At 55.9% G+C, this 21,561-nt stretch overlaps 3 protein-coding genes and 1 non-coding gene across 6 annotated transcripts in view; 3 read left to right on the top strand and 1 right to left on the bottom strand.

The window, feature by feature from the left end:
- DGCR8 (DGCR8 microprocessor complex subunit) overlaps nucleotides 1–6,075 on the top strand; it is a 37,245-nt gene extending 31,170 nt beyond the window's left edge. For both annotated transcript variants that reach the window (XM_032311320.1, XM_032311319.1), the window contains 4 exons: nucleotides 188–294; nucleotides 1,461–1,588; nucleotides 2,987–3,100; nucleotides 4,122–6,075. In XM_032311320.1, the coding sequence (XP_032167211.1) occupies nucleotides 188–294; nucleotides 1,461–1,588; nucleotides 2,987–3,100; nucleotides 4,122–4,205 (433 nt within the window). In that variant the 3' untranslated portion in view covers nucleotides 4,206–6,075. The remainder of the gene's footprint in view (nucleotides 1–187; nucleotides 295–1,460; nucleotides 1,589–2,986; nucleotides 3,101–4,121) is intronic.
- Nucleotides 6,076–6,564: 489 nt separating this feature from the next.
- TRMT2A (tRNA methyltransferase 2 homolog A) lies at nucleotides 6,565–11,325 on the bottom strand. Its single transcript, XM_032311321.1, has 12 exons — nucleotides 10,981–11,325; nucleotides 10,157–10,719; nucleotides 9,789–9,897; nucleotides 9,419–9,600; nucleotides 9,102–9,216; nucleotides 8,894–9,009; nucleotides 8,704–8,815; nucleotides 8,011–8,133; nucleotides 7,737–7,812; nucleotides 7,309–7,425; nucleotides 7,086–7,182; nucleotides 6,565–6,994 (listed from the first exon to the last, which is right to left on the bottom strand). Exons 1-12 carry the CDS (start codon nucleotides 11,002–11,004, stop codon nucleotides 6,778–6,780), a joined length of 1,851 nt encoding a protein of 616 aa, XP_032167212.1. The 5' UTR covers nucleotides 11,005–11,325; the 3' UTR covers nucleotides 6,565–6,777.
- A 105-nt stretch (nucleotides 11,326–11,430) lies between these two features.
- On the top strand, nucleotides 11,431–19,201 carry RANBP1 (RAN binding protein 1). Of its 2 annotated transcripts, none has more exons than XM_032311329.1 (6): nucleotides 11,431–11,731; nucleotides 13,084–13,220; nucleotides 15,161–15,318; nucleotides 17,400–17,528; nucleotides 18,177–18,242; nucleotides 18,774–19,201. In XM_032311329.1, exons 1-6 carry the CDS (start codon nucleotides 11,717–11,719, stop codon nucleotides 18,896–18,898), a joined length of 630 nt encoding a protein of 209 aa, XP_032167220.1. In that variant the 5' UTR covers nucleotides 11,431–11,716; the 3' UTR covers nucleotides 18,899–19,201. The 2 variants fall into 2 exon arrangements, with proteins under 2 accessions (XP_032167220.1, XP_032167221.1); XM_032311330.1 differs by having other exon boundaries at nucleotides 11,436–11,731; nucleotides 18,777–19,201.
- Nucleotides 18,275–18,400, top strand: LOC116572569. The gene has a single exon (XR_004278418.1). It is a non-coding gene; the product is annotated as a small nucleolar RNA SNORA77 (small nucleolar RNA).
- Nucleotides 19,202–21,561: the final 2,360 nt, after the last annotated feature.

Here is a 21,561-nt window from a genome sequence, read left to right as displayed (position 1 = left end):
CTTGTGCCTGGCAGTCAGTCAGAGTCCATGAGATCAGATCTGGCATGACGACTGTCCTCTTCCGCTGAGAAGTGGTTTGGGGAAAGGGTTGGCATGGTCTTCATCAAAGAGCCTTTCAGGGGCTTTTCTGAAGTTCTTTCCTCCCTTCGCAGCTGATGTCACCTGTTGTCTCTGTTTTTTCTTAAAGAAACCATGGAATGGGTGACACATCCATCAAATTTGAAGTGGTTCCTGGTAAAAACCAGAAGAGCGAATATGTCATGGCGTGTGGCAAGCACACAGTGCGCGGCTGGTGTAAGCCTTGCCCCCCTGCTGCGCGCTGCCCTGTCACAATTTCCTGTGACTGCACCCTGCCATGTGGCCTCTCTGGCGGCCCTGAGCCTCTGTGGCAGGGTCTCTGGCCACTGCTCTGGCATCTTTCCTGAGCTCCTGCCTTGGGTGCTGATCACCTGTGCTGTGTCCACTGGCCTCTCCTCTCAGCCTCTGAAAGCCAGCCACCCTAAGGCAGGGCTGTGGGAGTCCTGCCCATACCCTCTCTGTCCTCCTGGTTCCTGGGATTGGATTGGTCGTTTGGGTTAGACTGTGTGGTCCCCGTGGCAGGAGGAGGGGTTTCCTGAATGGCCACAGAGCCCCTGGCTTGCCGTACTCTGTGTCCCCGTGTTCTGGTGTCTGTGTGCACCACCTGCACTCCTTACCGAATTTGGTTTTTGGAGTAACCACTTTTTTAAAACATTATTTTAAAAGGAATCTGAGTATGACTATCATATACACAAAACTAGTGCTGGTTAGATTGGAAGATAACATACCAGTTGTCCCTGGGAAAACTGCAGAATCACTTACAGACCCAGCTGTCCCCATGATCCAGCAGACACCTGTCTTCACGGAACTACCTTCCGGTGCAGGCAGGAGGGGCAGAGGAGGAATGCTGGCACCGCTGACACCCCCCACCCCCCACCCCCCGCCGTCTGGGAAGCGTGACCAGCCTTGCTCTGTCTGGCCATAGAAGGCTTCTGGCACTCACTGTTCTCCAGATCACTCTGCTCCTTGGTCCTGCCTTCCCTCTGCATAGAAACCCCTCCAAAGTGCATGCACCCTCCGGAAACTTCTCTGGGCTTTCTGGCGGAGTCTCCCCTCCCCTCTGCCTGCCAACACCCATTGTTGCTTGTCTGTTGCTCTGGAAGTGTGGGGGTGGTGGGAAGGAGGCCCTGTCAGTTATGCCTGTGCTGAGTTCATGAAGCCCCCAAGGGGGCTCTTCTGCAAAGTGGAGTGGGATGGCTCCTGGCCTCATCTTTGTGAGACCTGGTGCCCAGTGCAGGGCTAGAACACATCTGTACCCCATCTTCTAGAACATACCCTCAGGTGGGCTGGGGGCACAGCAGGCGTGCTCCTTTTAGGAGAGGTGGCCATGTTGACAGCTGGGTGTTAGGGATTCCCTCTCCACATTTCGTCTTACCTCGCAGGTAAGAACAAGAGAGTTGGGAAACAGTTGGCCTCTCAGAAAATCCTTCAGCTGCTGCACCCACATGTCAAGAACTGGGGGTCTTTACTTCGCATGTATGGCCGCGAGAGCAGCAAGATGGTCAAACAGGTAACTGGGCCCCCACCGTGGAGCACGTGTTTGGGGTCCCGCTGTCCCAGGGTCAGAGTTGGGCAGCTCTGCTCTTGTTTAGTGCTGCCTCTTGGGCCCTCTACCGGGCATGTCTGGGATGGGAGGTCATTTCTGCTGTGTCTCCCTCCCTGAGAAGCCTGGGTCTGGCACTGGCTGCATGGGAAGGGCTGCCCAACAGGAAGTGCAGGTGGTGGGTGCTGCCAGCCCAAGTGGAGAGGAAGCTTCTCAGCTAAGCCCTGTTGTCTTGTGCACAGGGCTGGAAGTCCTTGGATTAATTTGAGGACCTCTAGGAGCTTGACAGAGAGTAAGAGATGCAGGACAGCTTTTCCTGGCTATAAATATCGGTTTACCTTTAACTCAACAGCGTGAATGTGTCATCTGGTTAGTTTAGGCTGTTTTGCTGTGTTCCTGAGATTTAAAGCAATACCCTTAGGTTTGTGTGCTTTGTGAGTTGGAAGGAAATATGGGGAGGTGTTTGTGGTTTTTAAGTTTTCCCCTAATGTTTCCAGAAATAGTTCGGGTTATTGGCACCTCAGTAAGGGGAGGGATGGTCATTGTGGTATCCCTGAAGAGGCCCTCATTTTGGACTTGACAAGATGGAGTGAAGGAGGTGACACTGGGCACCTAGAGTGCTTTGAGGAACCTCGATAGGAATTGCTGAGAAAATTCAGATGTAGTGCAGATGAAGCTGACTTGTGCCTTTATGTCCCTTCCTTTTGTGCAGCATCTTGGTTGGACTAAGATTGAGAGGGAGAAAGCCTGTTTTGGCCCATGAATGGAAACCCTTCCAAGCTTGGAGGGCGAGGGTCCGGTCTGGGCACAGCCCCAGCTGACATCTTTCGGAGGACAGGTGGAGTCTGACACTCCTAGGCCCAGCAGGTGTTCTTAGAGATGGCCACTTCACCCAGGAAGGGCCTCAGGACGGCTTGGTCCCATGCTGAAAGTCATAGGGCATGCAGAGAGCCCTGTGTCTGGGGCTGGTGGGCTCCCAGTGCCAGGGTGTGTCCCATCTGGCAGCATGCCGTTGCTGTTGGCTGAGGCCGTGCTCTGGCTGTTACATTGTGAGGGTCAGGGCAGGGTGAGTTCTTGACGCCGACGGCAGGAGTTGGAGGCAGCTGTGTGCCAGGGTGCTTTTTGCCTTATGAAGGGAAGAGGCCATAGCTTCTTCCTGCTGAGGGTGAGGTGGAAGTGGGGGTGGCAAGGCCAGAAAGTGAGCTGGGGCAGCCGTGGACTGGTCTCGTTCTCTGCGGCTTTGTCAGTCTGCCAGTTGAGGGTGGGGCCGCCGGGGTGGGGTCATGCAGCTCTGGCTGCTGGCCACAATGTGTTGCTGAGGCCTGCCTAGGGCCCTCCTGAGAGCAAGGCGCGGTGCTCCCCCAGGAGACCTCGGACAAGAGCGTGATTGAGCTGCAGCAGTACGCCAAGAAGAACAAACCAAACCTGCACATCCTGAGCAAGCTGCAGGAGGAAATGAAGAGGCTGGCCGAGGAGAGGGTGAGCAGGAGGCCTGGCCAGCACCCCAGCCATGGCCCCTCGACTCCCTCATCCCCTTGCACTCAGGAGGGGAGGGCCGAGTCAGGGTCATGCGGGCAGCTGTGGGGGTGACGTCAGCCTGCAGGAACCCGTCCCTGGCTCCTGATGCCAGTGTAGTGCTCCCTCTTCCCAGTGAGTCCGCAGCACTTCAGAGTACCTTTCCTTTTCTTTGTGTTTCGGCATTCACGTCACTTGCATCAAATCACGTCATTTTTTAGTTAACATCATAGAGTTCTCAGCCCTGGCCTGCAGCTGTGTAGGGCTTGGCTTCTGGGTGTTTCTACTTAGTACCAGCTGTTTGAAGGCAGGGACAGTGCATCTGCCAGGCCTCCCTTACTCAGGGTCCAGTGGGCGACAGACTGCCATCATGGACCTATACCTCAGGCCCTTGGCATTTCTGGAAGAGAGGAGCATGGTTCACAGAGCAGGTGGTCCTGGGCAAGGCTTGATGCTGGTCAACTTCCTCAAGCCATCCGCTCGACAGGCTTCTAGGCTAGGACCTTTTGTAGCTGTGGTATTTGCCCGGGCCCGTATAAAACCCTGAGAAGGGGGTATCTGCTGTTTTGCCTTTCTGGTGGAGATGCCTCACCCCTGCCCTCAAGTTGGAGTAGGGAGAGAGACCCACCCATGTGGCTTGTCCCTGGAGGCTGTAACTTCCTTGGCCCAATATTATCACTACATACGTAAGTGGGTGTATTCTGAGCCCCAGGGAAGAACCAGCACATAGTGCTGTGAGACGGCACCCAGGGAGACCCAGCCAGCCTCCCATTTGGCCCACTTCTCAGGCCTCCCCTCCCTCCACCTGATATGGCAGAGCAGTGGTGCCCTCCTACTAGAGGCTACCTGGCACTAATGTGCTGAGCTCCCCGTCCCCGTCCTCACCCCCCACATTGCTCCCTACCTTGGGCATCTCTTGCTTGAGCTTGGGCTCGGCCACATGTTCCCACATCATTGGTATCCCTGACCTTCGTTCTTCTTCCAGGAGGAGACTCGGAAGAAGCCCAAGATGTCTATTGTGGCATCTGCCCAGCCTGGCGGCGAGCCCCTGTGCACTGTAGACGTGTGAGGGAGGCAGCAGGGTCAGGCGCGGGGACTGCCAGCTCTGCTGCCAGCGAGACCACCCGCCACTCACTCTGCAGCCTTGGGCCTCTGATTTGAGTTCCTCCCCTGCGGCCAGGCATCTGAGGCCGGGGCCAGAGGGGTGGGGCTCTGGTGCACAGGGACAGCTGGGCCACGCAGCTCTTCCTTGGGGGCCGCCCACAGGTCTGAGTGGATGTGTTCAAGGATGGACTCCGCTTACCCACCCGGGTGAGAGCCAAGAGCTTGGCAACAGCTGTGAATGACCTCTGCCTCTGGGGACTTGCTGCAGACTGGTTTGATGAAGGTTTTCATGAGTGTCAGTACGTGCACAGACAAGAAATGACAGACTGAGAAAGTGGTGGCCAAGTCCTGTGGCACTCTGTTCCTCTGGTTCTCGCAGGCCACTGCAGGGGTCTGGTCAGAAGGTGCGTGCTGGCACCCCCGCCCCTTTCCTGCCTCTTGTGTTTTCCCTTTTACTCTGAAAAGGTTATAATAGGAAGGAGTATTTCAGACCTTTTTGGCTTAAAATAAACACAATTTTAGAATCAGCTATTTTTCAGAGATTGCAGGCGAGCCCTCAAGGTGATTCTTTCCCACTCCTGAAACCTGTTGCCAGTGGGAGTATGCAGTCTGCTGGTCTCCGCCTGGCTTGTTACCCTGGGCTGGCGTGTGGTTCATTTCCTCTGAGTCAGTCTTAATGTCCTAAAAACACGCCTTCTTAGACACCGAGGCCCTCTTCACTGGCCTCTGGCAACTTTTTACTAAAGATTTTTGCACAGTCAAGTCCATCTGTCCACCCATCAATTTTTAAAGCTTTTATGGTATTTTAGCATTTGGGAAGAAACTTTTACAGCAAGAGTAGAAGATAGATTTGGAATCACGTAGCAGATATAAACAAGTTAAGCATTTTAGCACGATTTTAGAAGAGGAAACCAGGACCGTTCATGTAGACCATCTGTGCTCACAAAGTGGCGCTCCTGCCTGGAGCTGGCACAAGCATGTGGAGGGTGGCGGTCTTGCCTGTGACAGTGGCTGCACTAGATTTTAAGGGCACCTGCCCTGTGCAGCCAGGCCTCACGGCCACCTGTTCCTTTGATCAGCAGTCCGTGCTGTCCAGGTGGCTCCTGCAGACAGGTGCAACGGGTAGGTGTGTCCCTACTCTGAGCCCCAGGGGATGTGGGTGTGTTTGAGGCTCTGGGTTGTCCCCATGTGCAAGGTAGGGGTGGCCATCCACTCCCTGTTCCTTGGGCCTGTTCAGGGGTGCACTTTTGGCTGTAGGGGCCCACTGCTGGGCTACATTCTCCACAGGTATGCCTGTTCTCCATCCTGTTCCCTGTGGTGGGCGTTGATGGCATTTGTTTTCAGGAATACAGAATGTCGGTCTTGCGTGCCACCCACAGTGTATCTCTTCCTTACCACCTATGTGACCAAGGTTGGCTTTTCTGTTGACCTTTATAAAACAAAACCTTCAGATCAAGTTGCTGTAATTAGACACTTGCTTCTGTCTTGCCTCCTGTCTGCAGCTGTGAATCATCATTTTGACTATATGACTGTTTGCCCCCGGAACAGCCAGATGCGCCATTGTGAACCAAAGCATTGTGCACACGTGTTAACTAGAGGCAGTGAGCCTTGCTGCAGCCTCCCCATGTCCTTCCTCTTGTATTCCCCCCACTCCCTGTGGGTGTGAGTGTTGTATGCACACAGCCATGCTGTGGGGAGGGCAAGGGGAGCCTGTGCTGATGCCACCTCCACTTGGCCACTGGCCGTCGTGTACCTTCCAGGTGGCAGCTAAACTATGGCTGTAAGGGTGAGCCTTGATTATCTGAACGCATAAAGCAAAACTGTCCCAAAGGGAATGACTGGTGTTTCTTTCTTCTTAGCACGTGAGGCTGTGGACCCTCAACTCACCAGAAACAGCCTTTAGTCTGCCTGGTCACACTGTTCCTATAGCAGCTGGGCAGCGTCCAATCCCAGCCCCAGCTCCTATGGTTTCCCTTCAGGGCTAGGCTGGGGACAGAACCTCACCTCACAAGGCACAGGGAAAATGGGCAGACCACAGGGCCTACCTGTGTAGACAGGCTGCCCCTTGCTGTGTGTTCTACCTTATGTGTATAGCTGGCTCTGGGCCTTGAGATGTTTGCTTCCCTGGCAATAAGCATAAAACCTGATGCTGTCAGCACACTGCTCTGACTTGCCACCATGCAGAGGGGCTGGCAGAGTGCTAGCAGGAATGGAGGCTCAGACTGGCTGCTCAGGGTGCCCTGTTGACCTTGCCCCCGGCACCTACAGTGGGTGGGCAAAAGGGAACGCTGTGGGCTAAGGAATTTTCATCAATCACAGTAACATCAGTAGTTGAGAAACTCTTTATTCTAGCATTATATCCCAGCTAACCCGGAAAGGGGAGAGGAGTGGTAGGGGACAGGCTGTGGGAGCCTAGGATCCACAGAGACAGATGGAACGCCAAGTCTTGTGCCTTCTAGATGCTGCCTGAGCATCCTAAGGCAAGGACTTGGGGAACCACCTGTTCTGAAAGGACAAGGTTCTAGTTCTCCAGGGACCTAGCAAGAGGCAGCAGCCCTGGTTTCTTGTACGGTGTCCACTGGGGGCCCTGGTGGGGGATGGGGTGCCAGGGCCCCTGTGCCATTGGGGTGCTCTACCCTCTCAAATAGGAGGAGCATCTCACAATGTGGGGTCTGCGGGAACAGGTCCACAGCCACAGCCTTGACAGGTCGGAAGGGGGTGCCCTTCACCCGGTTAGATGGAGCCCGGCAGAGGCTGTGGTAGGAAAGGGATGTCAAGATCAGCCACATGGGTCCCTGGTCCACCCTGTCCTGGGGCCACCCCAGGCCCCCCACTTCACACTCACTCCACAAAGTTGCCCATGGCTGCCCGGGGGTTGCAGGAGACATAGAGGAGCCGTTTGAGGTTCTCAGCTCTTCGGATGGCCAGGATCACTTTGGAATCTGAGGAGGTTCAAACGGGATGGGCATCAGGCTTGAAGCTGTGCCGTGTGGTGTGCCAACCAGACACCCCTGCCCCCCCCGTCCCCCCCACTTCCCCATGACACCTCTCAGATGGAGGCCACTTACGCAGGCCAGCACGGGGCGGGTCCAGGATGGCAACGAGTTGCTGGGAGGCCAGTCTGCTCACCAAAGTGGGCACCAGGTCCTCGGCTCTCCCACAGTGGAACTCCACATTGCTCAACTCTAGACATGAAACCACAGCCCTGTCACAGGGGACCCAGAACACTCTCTCCCTGTAGAGTCTGCATGATGTCTTTAAGTCCCTGGTCAGAGGTGTCCCAGGAAGACCTGCTGGCTAAGGAGCCAGCTCATCCTCCTCCAGCTCTGGCATCCTGGATGCACTGTTCAGTCCAAACAGTAGGTGGCCTACTGTGCTCTCTGCCCCTCACCCCACTGCAGGCCCTAACAACGCCTGGCTGGGTCCCTGGTGCTGTGTTGAGGTATGCAGCAGGAGTATCTGCTGCTCACCCACTGCGCGGAGCGCCGGCTCTCACCGTTGTCTCGGGCATTCACCCGGGCATCTTCCACAGCCTCCTGGCACAGCTCAATCCCCACGACTCTCTTCACTCTCTGAAGCCAGGAAAGGACAGACTCATGGCACCCCGCCCCATCCCCACTGCCTTAGGGAGAGAAATGGCAGGAGGTGTTGGAGTGAAAGAGGATCTGGACCAGGCTGGGGCGCGGGGGGGGGGGGGGGGGGGTCACGAGGCAGGTGACAACATGGGTGGGGTAGGAAGAGGGTGTTCTCAGTGGGGAAGGAGAGCTCACTGGGGCCAAAGCCAGGCCGATGGTGCCTGTGCCGCAGCATATGTCCAGCACTGTGCTCTCTGTGTCCAGCTGGGCCCAGTCTCGGATGACTGTGTAGAGCACCTCGGCTGCCAGAGTGTTCACCTGGAGAATGGGCCGGCAGTCTCGCTGCCCACACTGGCCTCTCTCCTGCACAACCCTCCTCACCCCCAAGCACTTGCACTCCCTGGGCATTCTTCCTGCCTGGGGGCCTCCATGGCCCTATCCTTGGGTCACTCACCCTCTTCGCAGGTCTCCAGATATCCCCGGCCCCTCACCATCTAGCCGTCTGAGTGCCAAAGGGCCGGTCCTCAGAATGACCCTCAGTCCCATCATGCCTAGCAATTCCGCCCAATCTCCTGGCTTTAAAGAGTAACTTGATGGTGATAACCCACCCTTAACCTCTTTTCTGAGTGCCAGAGCTCACACCAGAGTCCTGGCGTCACCCCAACTCCTGTTCGTACCTCTACATATGACCCTCCCAAAAGGTGATCAGAGAATCTAATAGGAAATGATCTCCCTACCTTTTACAACGCTTGGTGGCTCTCCTGCCTGGATGTTCTCCCCAGGCTAATCCCTTATCACTGCCCTAGCCCACTGTCCCCATCAGATGCTGACATCATGTCAAGCGCCCCCCTCCATGTATCCTCATTATCCCCAGAAACTCAGGGCTACCTGGAAGAAGGCGTGAGGAGAGATCCTGAAAGTCAACCCAAGCAGGTCCTCATGGATGCACCGATCTCCAGCCACATGCTCCAAGGGCAGGCCCTCCTGGCTGGGAGTCTTTCTGTGGGTGGTAGGGTTACATCTGTCAGTGTCACCAACCCTTGCAGGGACCCGCCCCACCCCTACCCAAGCTCCTCACCGCTGTCCCTCCTCTACAAAGTAGAGGCAGGTCACCCCAGTGGCCTTGCCTGGCCCCGCCATGAAGTGCTGCGCCAAGGAGGCCTTCAGCCCGGCCAGTTCCTCAGGGCCCAGTTTCTGGGTAAGCAGCAGAAAAGGCCTTGTAAGGCTGCGTCACAGTTCACTGTGGCCCAGACATCCTCCCCCAGGAGGGCCACCCCGCCTGAGACCTGGGGGTGGAAGTAGACAATGACCATGGCTTGGCCACGGCGGCTGGTGCGCACAGTCAACTGCTTCCAGTGGCCTGAATACGTCTCTGGGTTGTACGCTGAGTATGGAGTGGACCTGTGGGAGCCATGAATGGCCCTGAGTCCCCCAACATCTGCCAACCAGGACTGGGTGAGCATCCCTGCTCTCTCTTCCAGCCACACCTGCCAAATCACAATCCCAGAATCTACCCCCCCACCCCCACCGGCAGACTCTCTGCTCCCAGAAAGTTACCACCTCGGAACTTCTTGAGGCCCCCAGGCCAGCCATCAGCCCTCACCGGATGAACTCCTGGAAGGCCTTCACCACCTGCTTGGTGGCCCCAGGGATGTGCACGGTGTCAAAGGGGGCGGCCACAGCACACGTCCCGCCCTTGTACTTGCCAAGCCGACAGCCGACTGTGTTGTCTTCCCCGTCCACCCCAACGCCGACCAGAAACTCACACTTATTACGATACTCGGTCTGCAGGGAGGCAAAGAGACATGTCTGCCCTTACCCTGGCCATCCAAGGGATGGGGCTGACAACAAGTAACAGTCACACCATAAATACCAACAGCAAATGCAAAGCAGAAGAGGGATGGCAGAAATAGGTGAGAAGAGATCCTTTAAGAACATGAGATGAGTTTCTGGCCACACCAGCACGACCTGACCTGCTGGGGTGATGGCCTAACCCCCTCCAGTGGGCAGCAGGCCTTGTTGTGCTTGTGCCTCTGTGAGAGTAGCCAGGGCAGCAGGGCGCGGTTGGTGCTCCCAATTTCCCTGCAGGATGAGGTGGGGCCAAGGTTGGACTCAGTCTGCTTCCACTGCAGCCATCCCCAGCCATTCTCTAAATGCCCATGTACCTGGCCCCTCCCTCATGACCCAACTATCCACACTGATTATACATGGGTTTTACTAGCTAACTACCCAAGAGACCATGCAGACCCTGAAGATGTCTGTACAAGGCACAGGATGGGCGAACAAGCACAGAGCCGAGCAGAGCTCTGGGGCCAAGGGGCTGCTCTGCACCCACACTCACTTGGCGAGCTTCTGTAGCACCTGCTCACACTCCAGCTGCTTCCGCTCCAGCTGTTCAGCATAGGGCACAGTCCAAAGAGGTGTCACTACATCTGCGATACATGTGGCTGCTGGCTCACCCTCATCCTCACGCCGCCTCTTCCTGGCCATAGGATCAGCCTTGGGCCTGGCCAGGCGCACGCTCAGTGGGCGGCCCTTCCAGAGGGCACCGTGCAGCACACGCAAGGCCTTGTCCCGCTCAGCAGCACTGCGGAATGTCACAAAGGCGCAGGGAGGTTGCCCAAAAAGTTTGGTCTTATGAGGCTGCAGGCCAAAGCGGCCCAGAAAGCGTCGGACATCACTGAAGCTGGCGTGGCGGGGCACATTCTGCAGCTCCAGCTTGAAAATCTCAGAGGTAAACAGGTCGTCCCTGATGTAGCTGTAGAGCCCTGGCTGAGGCACGGACTCTGCAGCCGCCTCAGCACCCCCTTCCTCCTCCTTGTCTTCCTCCTGGGGGGCTACTGCTGCAGAGCTACCCTGGGCACTGCTGCCGTCTTGGCCGCAGCCCTCCATAGGCACAGGGCCCTGTGTGGAGACAGGCAAGGACTGGGCTGAAGGCTCGACCCTAGAACCTGAACGCCCCAGGGCCCCTTGCCCCACACCCCGACCTCCACTACTGTATCTACACCCAGCTTTACCGCGTTCCGTTTTCCCCTCTCCCAACGTATCCCCCTGTCCCGTTTTCTCCCAGCGGTTTCCTACCCCGCCTCCATCTCCATCTCCCCCCACACCCCGTTCTCCTCCATCTCCTCCTCCGTCTCCCATCAGCATCTCCCTTCACTTTACTTCGTTGTCGAGCTTGTCACTCATCGTCCGGTCGGTCCGCTGCCCAGACTGGGGTTCCCCGCGAGGGCCGCCTCCGCTGCTCGGTCCTGGGCCCAGCAAAGGAAGCGGGCGCTCAGAGCGGCGGCTGCAACGCCGCGAGACCCCTCGCCGGCTCCGCCCCGGGCGGGGGTGGGACTCGAACCCTCGGTGCTCACGTTCGGGTCTCAGGTATAGGGTACGCCGCCCGCCCGCCAGGGGCCCGCGCCGGCCGCCCGCCTTGCCGGCCACTCTCCCGTCAGCCAACGCGTGCAGCCGTGGCCGCACGTCTCTATCATCCTGGCTTCCGGTGACGTCATCGCCACGCGCCAGCCTCGCTTCCCCTGCTCCTTAGTGAGCTCCAGAGGTGCGCGCCGCCGCGGGGCGGAAGTGCGCGCTAGGGCCGCCGGGAGTGCACGCTCTTCTGGCTGTCGGGCGGGCCGGGCATGCGCCGCGGGCGTTTTGGCGGGAAGCGCGGGGCGGGCTGGACAATGAGAGTGTCCGCAGTGTGAGCCAATAAAGCTGCACTGGTTTTGAATCGCGTCGCGTTTCCCGCCGCCGGGGTCAGGGGTCGGGGTTCGGGTCGCGGGGCGGAGGGAAGAGCGGGAGGGCGGGAGGCGCCGGCGCCAGACGCGGAGGAAAGGAGCTACAACCAGCCGCCGAGAGGCCGCGGAGCCAGCGACGACCGAGCCAGCCGAGCCGCCGCCGCCGCCGCGCCCCCATGGCGGCCGCCAAGGTGCGGCCGGGCCCGGACGGGGACTGGGTGGGGGCCCGGAGGCCGAGGCCGCTATTGGCGGCCACGTGGGCGGCCCGCGCCGCCGCCGCCGCCAACCCCCGCTGGCTTGAGGGCTCCGTGCCTGCGGGCCTCAGTGGCGCGTGGTTGGAGCTTTGGGGAGCGCGACCTGGGGCCTTCGGGGCCAGGGCTCGCGATGCCTGGGGCGCGCGTGTTCGGTGGCTGCGGGGCGGCCGCGTGACCTTGGGGCGGTCCCAGGTGGGGCCGGGAGCCCCATCGGGGCGTGGGGAGGCCCGCCGCCCGGGTTCTTGATCTCTAGTGTACTTCGCTGCTCGATTGAGATGAGGGGCCGATAGCCGGTTTCCTCCGGCTCGGCCCACTTGCAGGCTTCCCACCAAAACCGTGCGTCCCTTCCTGCCGTCGCCTACGCAGCACTTCATTCATTCTGTTCTCACGTCTTGAACCGCCACAGGCCTCTGTCGCGAAAGCTCGCGTTCCAGCCAGGTGGTCGGGTCGTGGCCTCACCGACCCAGGGTGGGGGCGGCTTTGTTGACTGCGGGCATCTACTCGAGCTGCCCTCGGCGGAGCCGCAGTTGCTGTTCAACCAAGGAAAGCAACGAAGCCTTATATTTGTTCTTTTTTGGCTCGAGTTTGGTAGCAAAGTCTCCCAGCTTTTTCTGGACTACAGATCACCAAACCACGTGTTTGTAAGACTTGAACCTAAATTATGATCCTTTGTGCTCTGTAGTTTTCTAAACTGGATCCGGATTTTACTGCTCTAGTTTGTGTGATTTCTGTCGAGGCATCAACTTTCTGATGTAAGATAAAATTGCTGACAGAACTGTGAATTCCATGTAAATACTCACAGTTGGGTAGTAACTTTTTTGCCCTGTTCAGTAACAACAGCACTGATTTATTTTTTTCCCTCCAACCAGTAGAAATTCAAAGGGTTGCTATTTGCTTAAAGAGTGGCACTCTTCTTTAGGCTCTGCTCCGTCATTGTGTCTTTTAATCTTAGCACTGTCATTATTCACATTTTCTAGGTGAGGAAATGGAGGTGCAAAGTGGTGAGACAGTGTCTCTTTGGCCAGTAGGAGGCCCAACTTTAGGGACCTCCGTCCCGCTGTCCACACATGGGATTGATGCATCTGGGGAGGGTGCTGAAGTTCAGCATCTTACTGCACTTTCAGTGTGGGTGCAAACCTCTCTTTGTGTGAAAGACTGGGGGCATAATCTCTTGCTTTGGGATGAGGCAGATCACTAGGAGAGATTGCCCACTGTGGGTACTGCTGACCTCTGTGTGGGGGCCAGGCTCCAGGGCCAGCAGAGTCACTTCTCTGCACCTCATTTCACAGGACACCCATGAGGACCATGATACCTCCACTGAGAATGCTGACGAGTCCAACCACGACCCCCAGTTTGAGCCTATAGTTTCTCTTCCTGAGCAAGAAATTAAAACGCTGGAAGAAGATGAAGAAGAGCTTTTTAAAATGTAAGTAAGCTCGTGTTGCTCCAGACATAGGAATCTTTAGTGTGAAATTGAAGTTGTGTTTTTTATAGGTGTCAGGGTCTTGGCCTGACCTTCAGTTGGACCGAGGCTTGAAGAAAGGGCTTGGAATTGTATGATGGCTAATGTGGAAATCAGGGCGGCTGTTAGGATACATTGGTTGGATAACTCTTCACCGGGTGCCCCTGCTTCTGATGGCCAGTGCTGTGGTGAGCACAGGTGCTCCCTGGTGTCCTGTCCCTGCTGCTCTGTCCACAAAGGTGCATCTTACCAGCCCCCTGTCCTTACCACCTTCCAGGCTTGTTACTTCTAAGACTCCCTTGGCACCCTTCCTCTGGTTGAACGGGGAGTCTGCCATTATTATTATTATTATTATTATTATTTTTCAAATTTTATTTTTTTTTTCTTTTGCATGATAGATTCTGGCATCTTGAAGTTTGGGAACTCCCAGTTCAGTGTTTTTAACGCACAGAGTAACACCTGGAATTATAAGTGAAAGTGGATAGTGTTAGGCCTACCAAAATGACTTTCTAAAAATTAATCTCCACATGTTTTTTGGCACCTTCAGTGAGAAGCTCCAATGGCAAGGGACATTTTTAAGTAGCACTGGAACCAGCCATGTGTTGAGATGTTTGTAACAAAATCAGCACTGCCAAGACTCAGAATCACAGGAAACACTAGGCTCCCTTACAGGCTAATGGAAATAGGCTGGAGTGTTTTTCCTGTCTAAGCTGTGGAGTTCCCTCACTGGCCCCCCCTCCTCCACTTCAGATTCTACTGAAGAAACCAGATGAGGGTGTGAGTGGGGGGCAGGGACAGTGACCCCTCCCTCTAAGGAGAGGACCCCTCCCTCGACTGGGGAGACGAGCCCTTCCCACCATCCCCAAAGGTCTGGGGAGGGAGAGTCACATACACCCCTTTGGTCTCAGAGAGTGGTGGGCGTGTCCCTGAAGACACTGGTTCTTTACATCACTGCTTTGCCCAGAAATGGTGCGATAGCCAGGGACTGGTTTCTCCCAGAACTGGGGACTGTTGCTGGTGCTGTTGCTGTCACACACATGTGCGCCCACAAAGGGCTAAGAATTGCTCCTGGCGGCCCTGGGCACAGGACCTTCCTGAGGGAAGCAAGGCCAGCAGTTCAGGCCTTTTCGTCTGGGGCCTTGAGCTCCAGGTGAAAGCTCTGGTGGCATCCTTGTGAGGGCACTGTTTCCCTTAACAGAACTGAGCTTGCGGGGAGAGAACAGAGTGTTCTGCAGGAAATGGACCAACACTGCTTGGGTTGGGTGGGGAGAGGGAATGGAGGGCTTCAGCCTAAAGCCCTAAAGGCAGGACTGCTGGGCTCATCATGTGGGCTTCGGTGCCTGGCTGGGTGGGGGCCTTGGCTGGGCCCAGTATGAGGTGCTGTTCTGGGCAGGAAGGCAGGGTGTTGGTCAGAGCCTGGCAGCCTGAGCGGAGGTCTGCAGCCCTTTCTCTGGGTTGGGGGGCCAGGGAAGCAAAGGGGGCATCTCACAGCAGAGGGAAGGGCTGGTCCTTTGGAGGGCAGGGTTCCTTGATCTCACCTGCTTCCATGTTATCCCTGTGGCCCTCTGGGACCCCAGGGGCTCCCCAGCACTGTGACCACAGGCTAGCTTGGTGTACTCGGAGGTATGTTTGCTGAGAAGTTGGGTCTTTATGTTGGAAGTTGTTTTTTCTTTCTCGTTTCATTATTCTAAGTAAAAACTTGAACTTTGTTATTGTCTTGCTCTTTTGGTAGTTTTCTGACCAATAGTCCTAGACGGTCAAAGAAAGCAAAGGGCATCTCTGGAGGCGCCAGATACAGCCATTTGTTCAGTGCACAGAAAACCAGTGTTCTTTCCAAGCCAGTGTTTCACTACTTATTTCCCTCTTTGCTCATCTAAATTCTCTCTCAATGGCTTTTCTTGAAGGCGGGCAAAGCTATTCCGATTCGCTTCAGAGAACGATCTCCCAGAGTGGAAGGAACGAGGCACTGGTGACGTTAAGCTTCTGAAGCATAAGGAAAAAGGGACCATCCGCCTCCTCATGAGGAGGGACAAGACCCTGAAGATATGCGCCAACCACTACAGTAGGTGGCTTCTGGGGGGTGTGTTTTTACTCTGAGTTCCACACGAGGATGCCTCAGGTTTTTGGCCAGGTTGCCTTCAGTGCTGCACTGGGTGCCCAGGAGTGCAGTGGGACTTGGGGCGCATATTTGTGGTGTGTTCAGAACTTAAAGTGGGAAATGAGGTTTTCCCACGTGCTCTGAACTCAGAGCAGACTTTCAGAGAAGTTTCTGACATATGAGGTGTGGAGTCCAGGCAGATAGGACTTGACAGGGTAGACACAGAGCCCCAGTGTGGGCTTGGGACTATGAGGTTGTGTGTTGTCAGGACGTGTGCTCCCGTATGTATTAGATGTGCCCAGCAGGAAGCGTTTCCATTCTTGGGTGTGTTTTGTCCCTGTGGGGTGTCTCCTAAGAAGGACATAAAAGGGAAAAAGGGTCGGGGGAGAAGGTGGCTACCTTATCCTTGTGCCTGTGAGACTGAACAGGTAGTGGGTGGTGACAGGCTGAGGACTTTGGATGCATCATCCTTGGGTTCAGTATGATGGGGGTGGGGCTGGGGGCTGGAAAAGCCGTATCAGGCCTCGTCTGTGAAGGAGCGATAGTAAGTTCCCTACCATATCAGTCTCTTGGGTTCTGGATTGTTCTGCAGTGCTGTGTGTATTGGGAAGCAGACGTGCTTGGGGCTGCATTCTGGATCCAGGGACATGTCTGCATGTCTTGCAGGGTAGGACCCCTCATCAGGGCACACAGGGTGACCAGCAAGAACCTGAGCAGAACAGCTCTTGATGGTGTGGAAGGATGGGCAAACGGGTTTGCAGAGACCCTGAGGGGTGGTGCAGAGGGGCGTTTATGCCCTTCCTTTTTTAAGATTTTATTTAGTTATTTGAGAGAGCAAGCGCGCTAGTGAGCACAAGTGGGAGGCAGAGGGAGAGGGAGAAGCAGATGCCCCACTGAGCAGGGAGTGTAACACAGGGCTCCATCCCCGCAGGACCCCGAGTTCATGACCGGAGCCGAAGGCAGACACTTAACTGATTGAGCCCCCCAGGTACCCCTTTCATGCCCTTCCTTAGGGCTGCTTGGGTATCCTCTTGTGAACCCCACCATCCCCACCTGTCTTCTCTGGCCCTTGGCCTCCACTCCAGTTTGAATTGTTCCCCAGGGGTCTTCCTGACACCCTGTGCTTCTTCCAGAGCCTGGTCAGGTCACTGGGTTGTTTCCAGGTTGTAGGCAGGTTCTGAGCCTGGAACATGTCACAGACCCTTGATGTGCCAGTGGGTGGTGGCAGGAGGAGGCAGTGGCACCTCTGTGCTCCCTACAGCTCGAGGGCTTGCCTGGTGTTGAGATGGTGTGACTGTTCGTGGTTCAGACGGTCATGTGTGTTTGGGGCTCGGCATGGGCCGACCCACATCCCTGGAGATTTCTGCCAGGTGTCCAGGGGCACACCGGTGGGGGTGGCATTGGGGCTGCTTTTGTTCTTTGTGCAACCTGTCTCCCTTTTCCGCCTTGGGCTGTGCAAAGCCCAAGGACAACAGGGTAGCTGTGCTTATTTCAGGTCGTGGCTTTGTCTTCCATGATGTAGGTCACAAGCCCCACTGTGTCCTCTTTTGGTGGCCTTGTCCCCCAAGTCCCTGGACAGTGTCAGAGTGGTTGCCCTGATCCGACCCCATGCCTTCCAGGGTGGTCACCCCACATATGGTTTCTGTCCCCCATGTCCCAGTGGGCCAGGTCTCTGATGATATGACTGAACGTGGACACAGCTATGTGATGGGTGCTCCACAGGGAGGGAGGGCTAGGTGTGAGCGGCTCGGCTGGTGAGGAGCCCTTGTTCCAGTGGAACTGGAGACAACTTGCTGAGGTATTCTGGGGTCAGGGAGCAAGCTGCCCTGTTTCCACATTTAGAGCAGTCTTGGTTTTAAGTGAATGCAAGGTGTTTGCAAAGAAACGTGTTTAAGATCCGTATCCCACAGGACTTCGTTTAGGCCTGGTTGGTGGACCCCAACTAGGGGTCCTCTGTTTAGGACCTTGAGCTGGCAACCAGGGCCTTTAGGGCCAGTTGGCCTTGCCGCAGTTGACCAGACTTTCACATTGCTCCTCTTCCCCAGTCACACCGATGATGGAACTGAAGCCGAACGCGGGCAGCGACCGTGCCTGGGTCTGGAACACCCACGCTGACTTTGCCGACGAGTGCCCCAAGCCAGAGCTGCTGGCCATCCGCTTCCTAAATGCTGAAAGTAAGCAGCAGGGTGCTGGGCCGTGGGAACTGCCTGACTGCAGCCGCCCATCTGACCATGTAGTTTTTCGGGGAGAATCGGTAGTGCCTGGGAAGTGTGTGGTAGGGACTGGTCCCACCCTGCTGTCTGGTGCTCTCTTGGGGGCAGGATGCAAGCCTTGCACCGTGAGCCATGTGCCAATGAGGCCTCATCTAGGCTTTGAGATGACGAGCAGGGTCTTCTCCCTTTTAACCTCAAAGGGGACTGGGCATTCAGTCTGCCCCGGGGCAGGCATTTCCCTTTCTAGCCCCGATTGTCAGAAGTGCCCAGTGGGCCTCATCTAGCAGGAACTTTGATGTGAGTGGAGAACAACAGAGTGGGAGGGAGACTCCTTCCCTTGGTTGTGCATGACCACAGTGCCATATATTGCTGTGCCCAAGTTGTCACAGAGTCAGATGGAGGGAGACAGCACGACATAGTCACCAGTCTCAGGAGGGACTCAAGAAACAGTTACTGCCTGGTCTGGGTAGCAGTGAGCCCAAGGCTGTGTCCTTAAGTCCATATTGGCCATGGGATGAGCCGTTGATGCATCTTGACTCTTCAGACCCTTCAGATGTGTCCCCTTCACTGCTCAGGGATCTTAGAAGGTCTCTTCTCTTCTTTCCACAGATGCACAGAAATTCAAAACAAAGTTTGAAGAATGCAGGAAAGAGATCGAGGAGAGAGAAAAGAAAGGTGACATGGTGTCTTGGGTAGGGGACTTCCTCGCAGACTCACTCTGCATCCGGCTGCAGCCCCAGGCGGGTGCTTTTTCCGTCTGCCACAGAAACATCCCGGGGTGCTGTGAACACCTCGACCTGTCAAGGGCGATACAGCCATCTGGGGACACAGATTGCTTCCTGGGGAGTGAGCTGGCCATCAGGGTCCCAAACATGTGCTCCCTGGCCTGGCCTGACAGCTCCCAGCCTGGGGATCCAGTGACATCTGGCTAGAGCCCATAGTGAAGGGGGCCTCAGGAGGTCCTTGCAGTCACCTGCTTGCTTGGGGCCTGACGATGGCTGCCATAGCAAGTGACCTGACATAACTGAGCTTCCTGACTCCCGTCCCCCACTGAGCTCCTACTTGTTTGTGTGCCCCTGGAGGCTGGCTTGGCCGGCACATGGTGAAATGGCATGTTCTTACGCCTTCACTCAGAGACATGGTAGGCGGGTGGGCTGCAGAGAGCAGTGCTTTTTGGTTTTCTTACTGTGTTTCCCTATGTCTTAGCAGGGTCGGGCAAAAACAATGATGCCGAGAAGGTGACTGAGAAGCTAGAAGCTCTCTCCGTGAAGGAGGAGAGCAAGGAGTCGGAAGACACCGAGAGCAAGGCTGCAGCGGAGGAGGAGCAATAAGCCACCGCCCCTTGTTTTCTCTTCCTTCCGTTCTTTTCCTCTTTTTTCTTTTTTTAAATTTTGCCCTGCCCCTTCTTTTCAGTTTGTTTTTATTCTGTTTTGTTTTTACAAGGGACTTTATATAAAGAACTGAATTCCAACATTCAGGTTGTTTTTTTCTAAGTTTCTGCCCTATTGAAGAAGACTTCAGAAAATCCATTCCCCAGTCATGAAAATGTACTGTGCTCACTTTCTTTTCCATAGTGGAAACACTTATTTATAGTCATCAAAAATAGTGAATAAACGACACATTCGAAACCTGCACAGAGGGCAGGACCATGTGTGCGCCGGCCCTGTCCTGGGAGCAGTGTGGGTGCCCGCTGGCTCCGGGGTGCCGGGGCGGCGCTGCGGGGCCCACTTGCCACCCCTGGCTCCGCCTCGGGCTTGGGGCTGCTGCTGGCCTCTGGGGCCACGCTGTGTCCAGGGTGGGGCAGGGGTGCTTGCTGTGGCATGTGTTTCTGCCTTGTGGCAAGGGTTAGGTGGGCTTCTGCTGGATCTTGCTGTTTCTTGCCTCTGGGGGAGGGAAAGGAAGAGCACTGGAGTACACCCTGGCTTTTCACATGGGAAAGCCAAGTAGGTTTCCAGACTTTGGCCAAGGCTGCGTTTGGTTGGCCCTCAGCCCTGGTGGAGGGAAAGGCCGGTCCCATAGCACACTTGTCCAGTCTGGTGCAGTGTGTTGGGTGGGTGGGGAGCTCGGCCCCACAGCCCTCTTTGGATACCCTGCTGCTGTACTCAGAGAAAATTGGCCTACCTGCTCACTCATGGCATCTCTGTCTGGGTGGAACTGTGGATATCTGCAATAGCTTTAAATAAAGGGCCGTTTGCAAGAATGTAAATGGGTGCCATTTGGGGGCTTGTCTTGTAAAACAAATGGCGTCTGAATGGTGTCCTAGGTGGGGGAAGAGGGTTTTTGGTGCACTGGCAGACTTTTCAAAGCATGTGGTCACATGTAACGTGTGTCCTGGGAGGCCAGTGGGGATCCAGACTGTGGCCATACAGCCTTCCGATGCGGGTGAGGGGTTGTGGAGCAAGTTTGTACCTGGCCCTGGAGTAGATTACCCTCACTTGGCATTTGGCCATTGACACCTGCTGGAGGTGCTTTACGTTTGGCCATGGTCTACTCGCTGGGGCCCTGTTCTATCCGATGTCTCCACATGTGTGTGTCCCGTGACGTATCTTGTTCTAAACCTCGGAGAAGCACTTCCAAAGGATGCTGTGCATCTGTTGTGTCCTGGCATCCTTAAATCTCTAGAGGCACAGGTCTGGGTGCTCTTGAAGTCACTGTTGGCACAGAGGCCCTTCCGGCCAAGGAGGGACACTGAAGCTTGTGCACCTTACCTGTCTTGATGAACGAGTTTTGACGTAAGGCAGCTGTTGCTTCCCCCTGGGCCTCTGCAGGATGCACTGAAAGGTTGGCCCAGGCCTGATCCTTCAGGAAGGGGCAGTCAGACTCCCCTTTCACTGAGTACAGAATGGTTGTTGAACATTGTTTTTGCTTTGGGCTCTAATACAAGATGAATCCCACTTGATGTGAAACCCCAGGCTGACTTCTTCCCTCCTGGGTAAAGAGTTGTGTCTCCAAGGGGTGGGGACAACCCCAACAGCAGGGTAGGCCCCTCACAGTGGCTGGGGAACAGAGATGTGCTATGATCAGGCTACATTACAGGTGGCTTGCCGACACTGCAGAGTGCTGCAGAAAGGGAGATGTGCAGTCCTGACCTCCGGTCCCACTGGGATGAGCAGGGATGCCAGTGGGACCTCTCCCAAGCCCCTCAGCAACCGTGTTTTCAGGTGAGTTCCTCCCTGTGGCAGAGGCAACGGTAGGCCATAATTGGGGTGCTGATGGTATTGGGGATGGAGTGAGAAGTGAGTTGATAAACCTTTCTGTTCCAGGTCAGTCCCTTGGGCAAGCTTTCTGCTCTGCTTTCCTTTTCCCTGGGATCTTAACTCCTTAGCAGGAGAGGAATCCTGGGCCGGAGGCCTCACTGGGTCTCACCCGCTCTTCTCCCCTCCCCCCACCCAGGACTCCCCTCTGCCCAGGAAGTCTGCAAGGACCTCACCAAGGAGGCACCAAGCACCCCTTCTCCCCATGACCAGCACTTGGTGCTCACTCCACAACTTTCAGCTGTCCTGGTACCTCTACACAGACCCAAAGTCAGACCTGGGCCTGAGTCACAATTTGGGAGCCTGTGCGGGGGGCTCCCCATGGGTGAGCCTGCATCCAGAGGCTTCCAGGGCCTGGGGTCCCATTGCTGGGTTGCAGAAGAGCAGGAGCAATGGCAAAGCCATGGGTGGGGCATCTTTTGGCCAGAGTCTTTGTGAGGACCTTGGACCTTGCATTTCCAGGTGCTGAGGCACCATAGGCAGAGGTAAGGAGGTGTCCTCTCTTCACTCACTTTTGTGTCCCGAGCCTGCCACTCTGTGCTAGGGTGCCCCCCAACCCTATTCTAGGCCCCCTGTGGTGGGCTCCCCACTCTGCAGAGGCTACAGCTGGAGTGTTATGGGAAAAGGCCCATGACCATTTCTATTCTTTTAAGATTTTATTTATTTATTTGACAGAGAGAAATCACAAGTAGATGGAGAGGAAGGCAGAGAGAGAGAGAGAGAGGGAAGCAGGCTCCCTG

Source organism: Mustela erminea, chromosome 13, assembly GCF_009829155.1.
Source record: "Mustela erminea isolate mMusErm1 chromosome 13, mMusErm1.Pri, whole genome shotgun sequence".
NCBI classification, from domain to species: Eukaryota; Metazoa; Chordata; class Mammalia; order Carnivora; family Mustelidae; genus Mustela; species Mustela erminea.
This window is presented reverse-complemented; position numbering and strand designations above follow the sequence as displayed.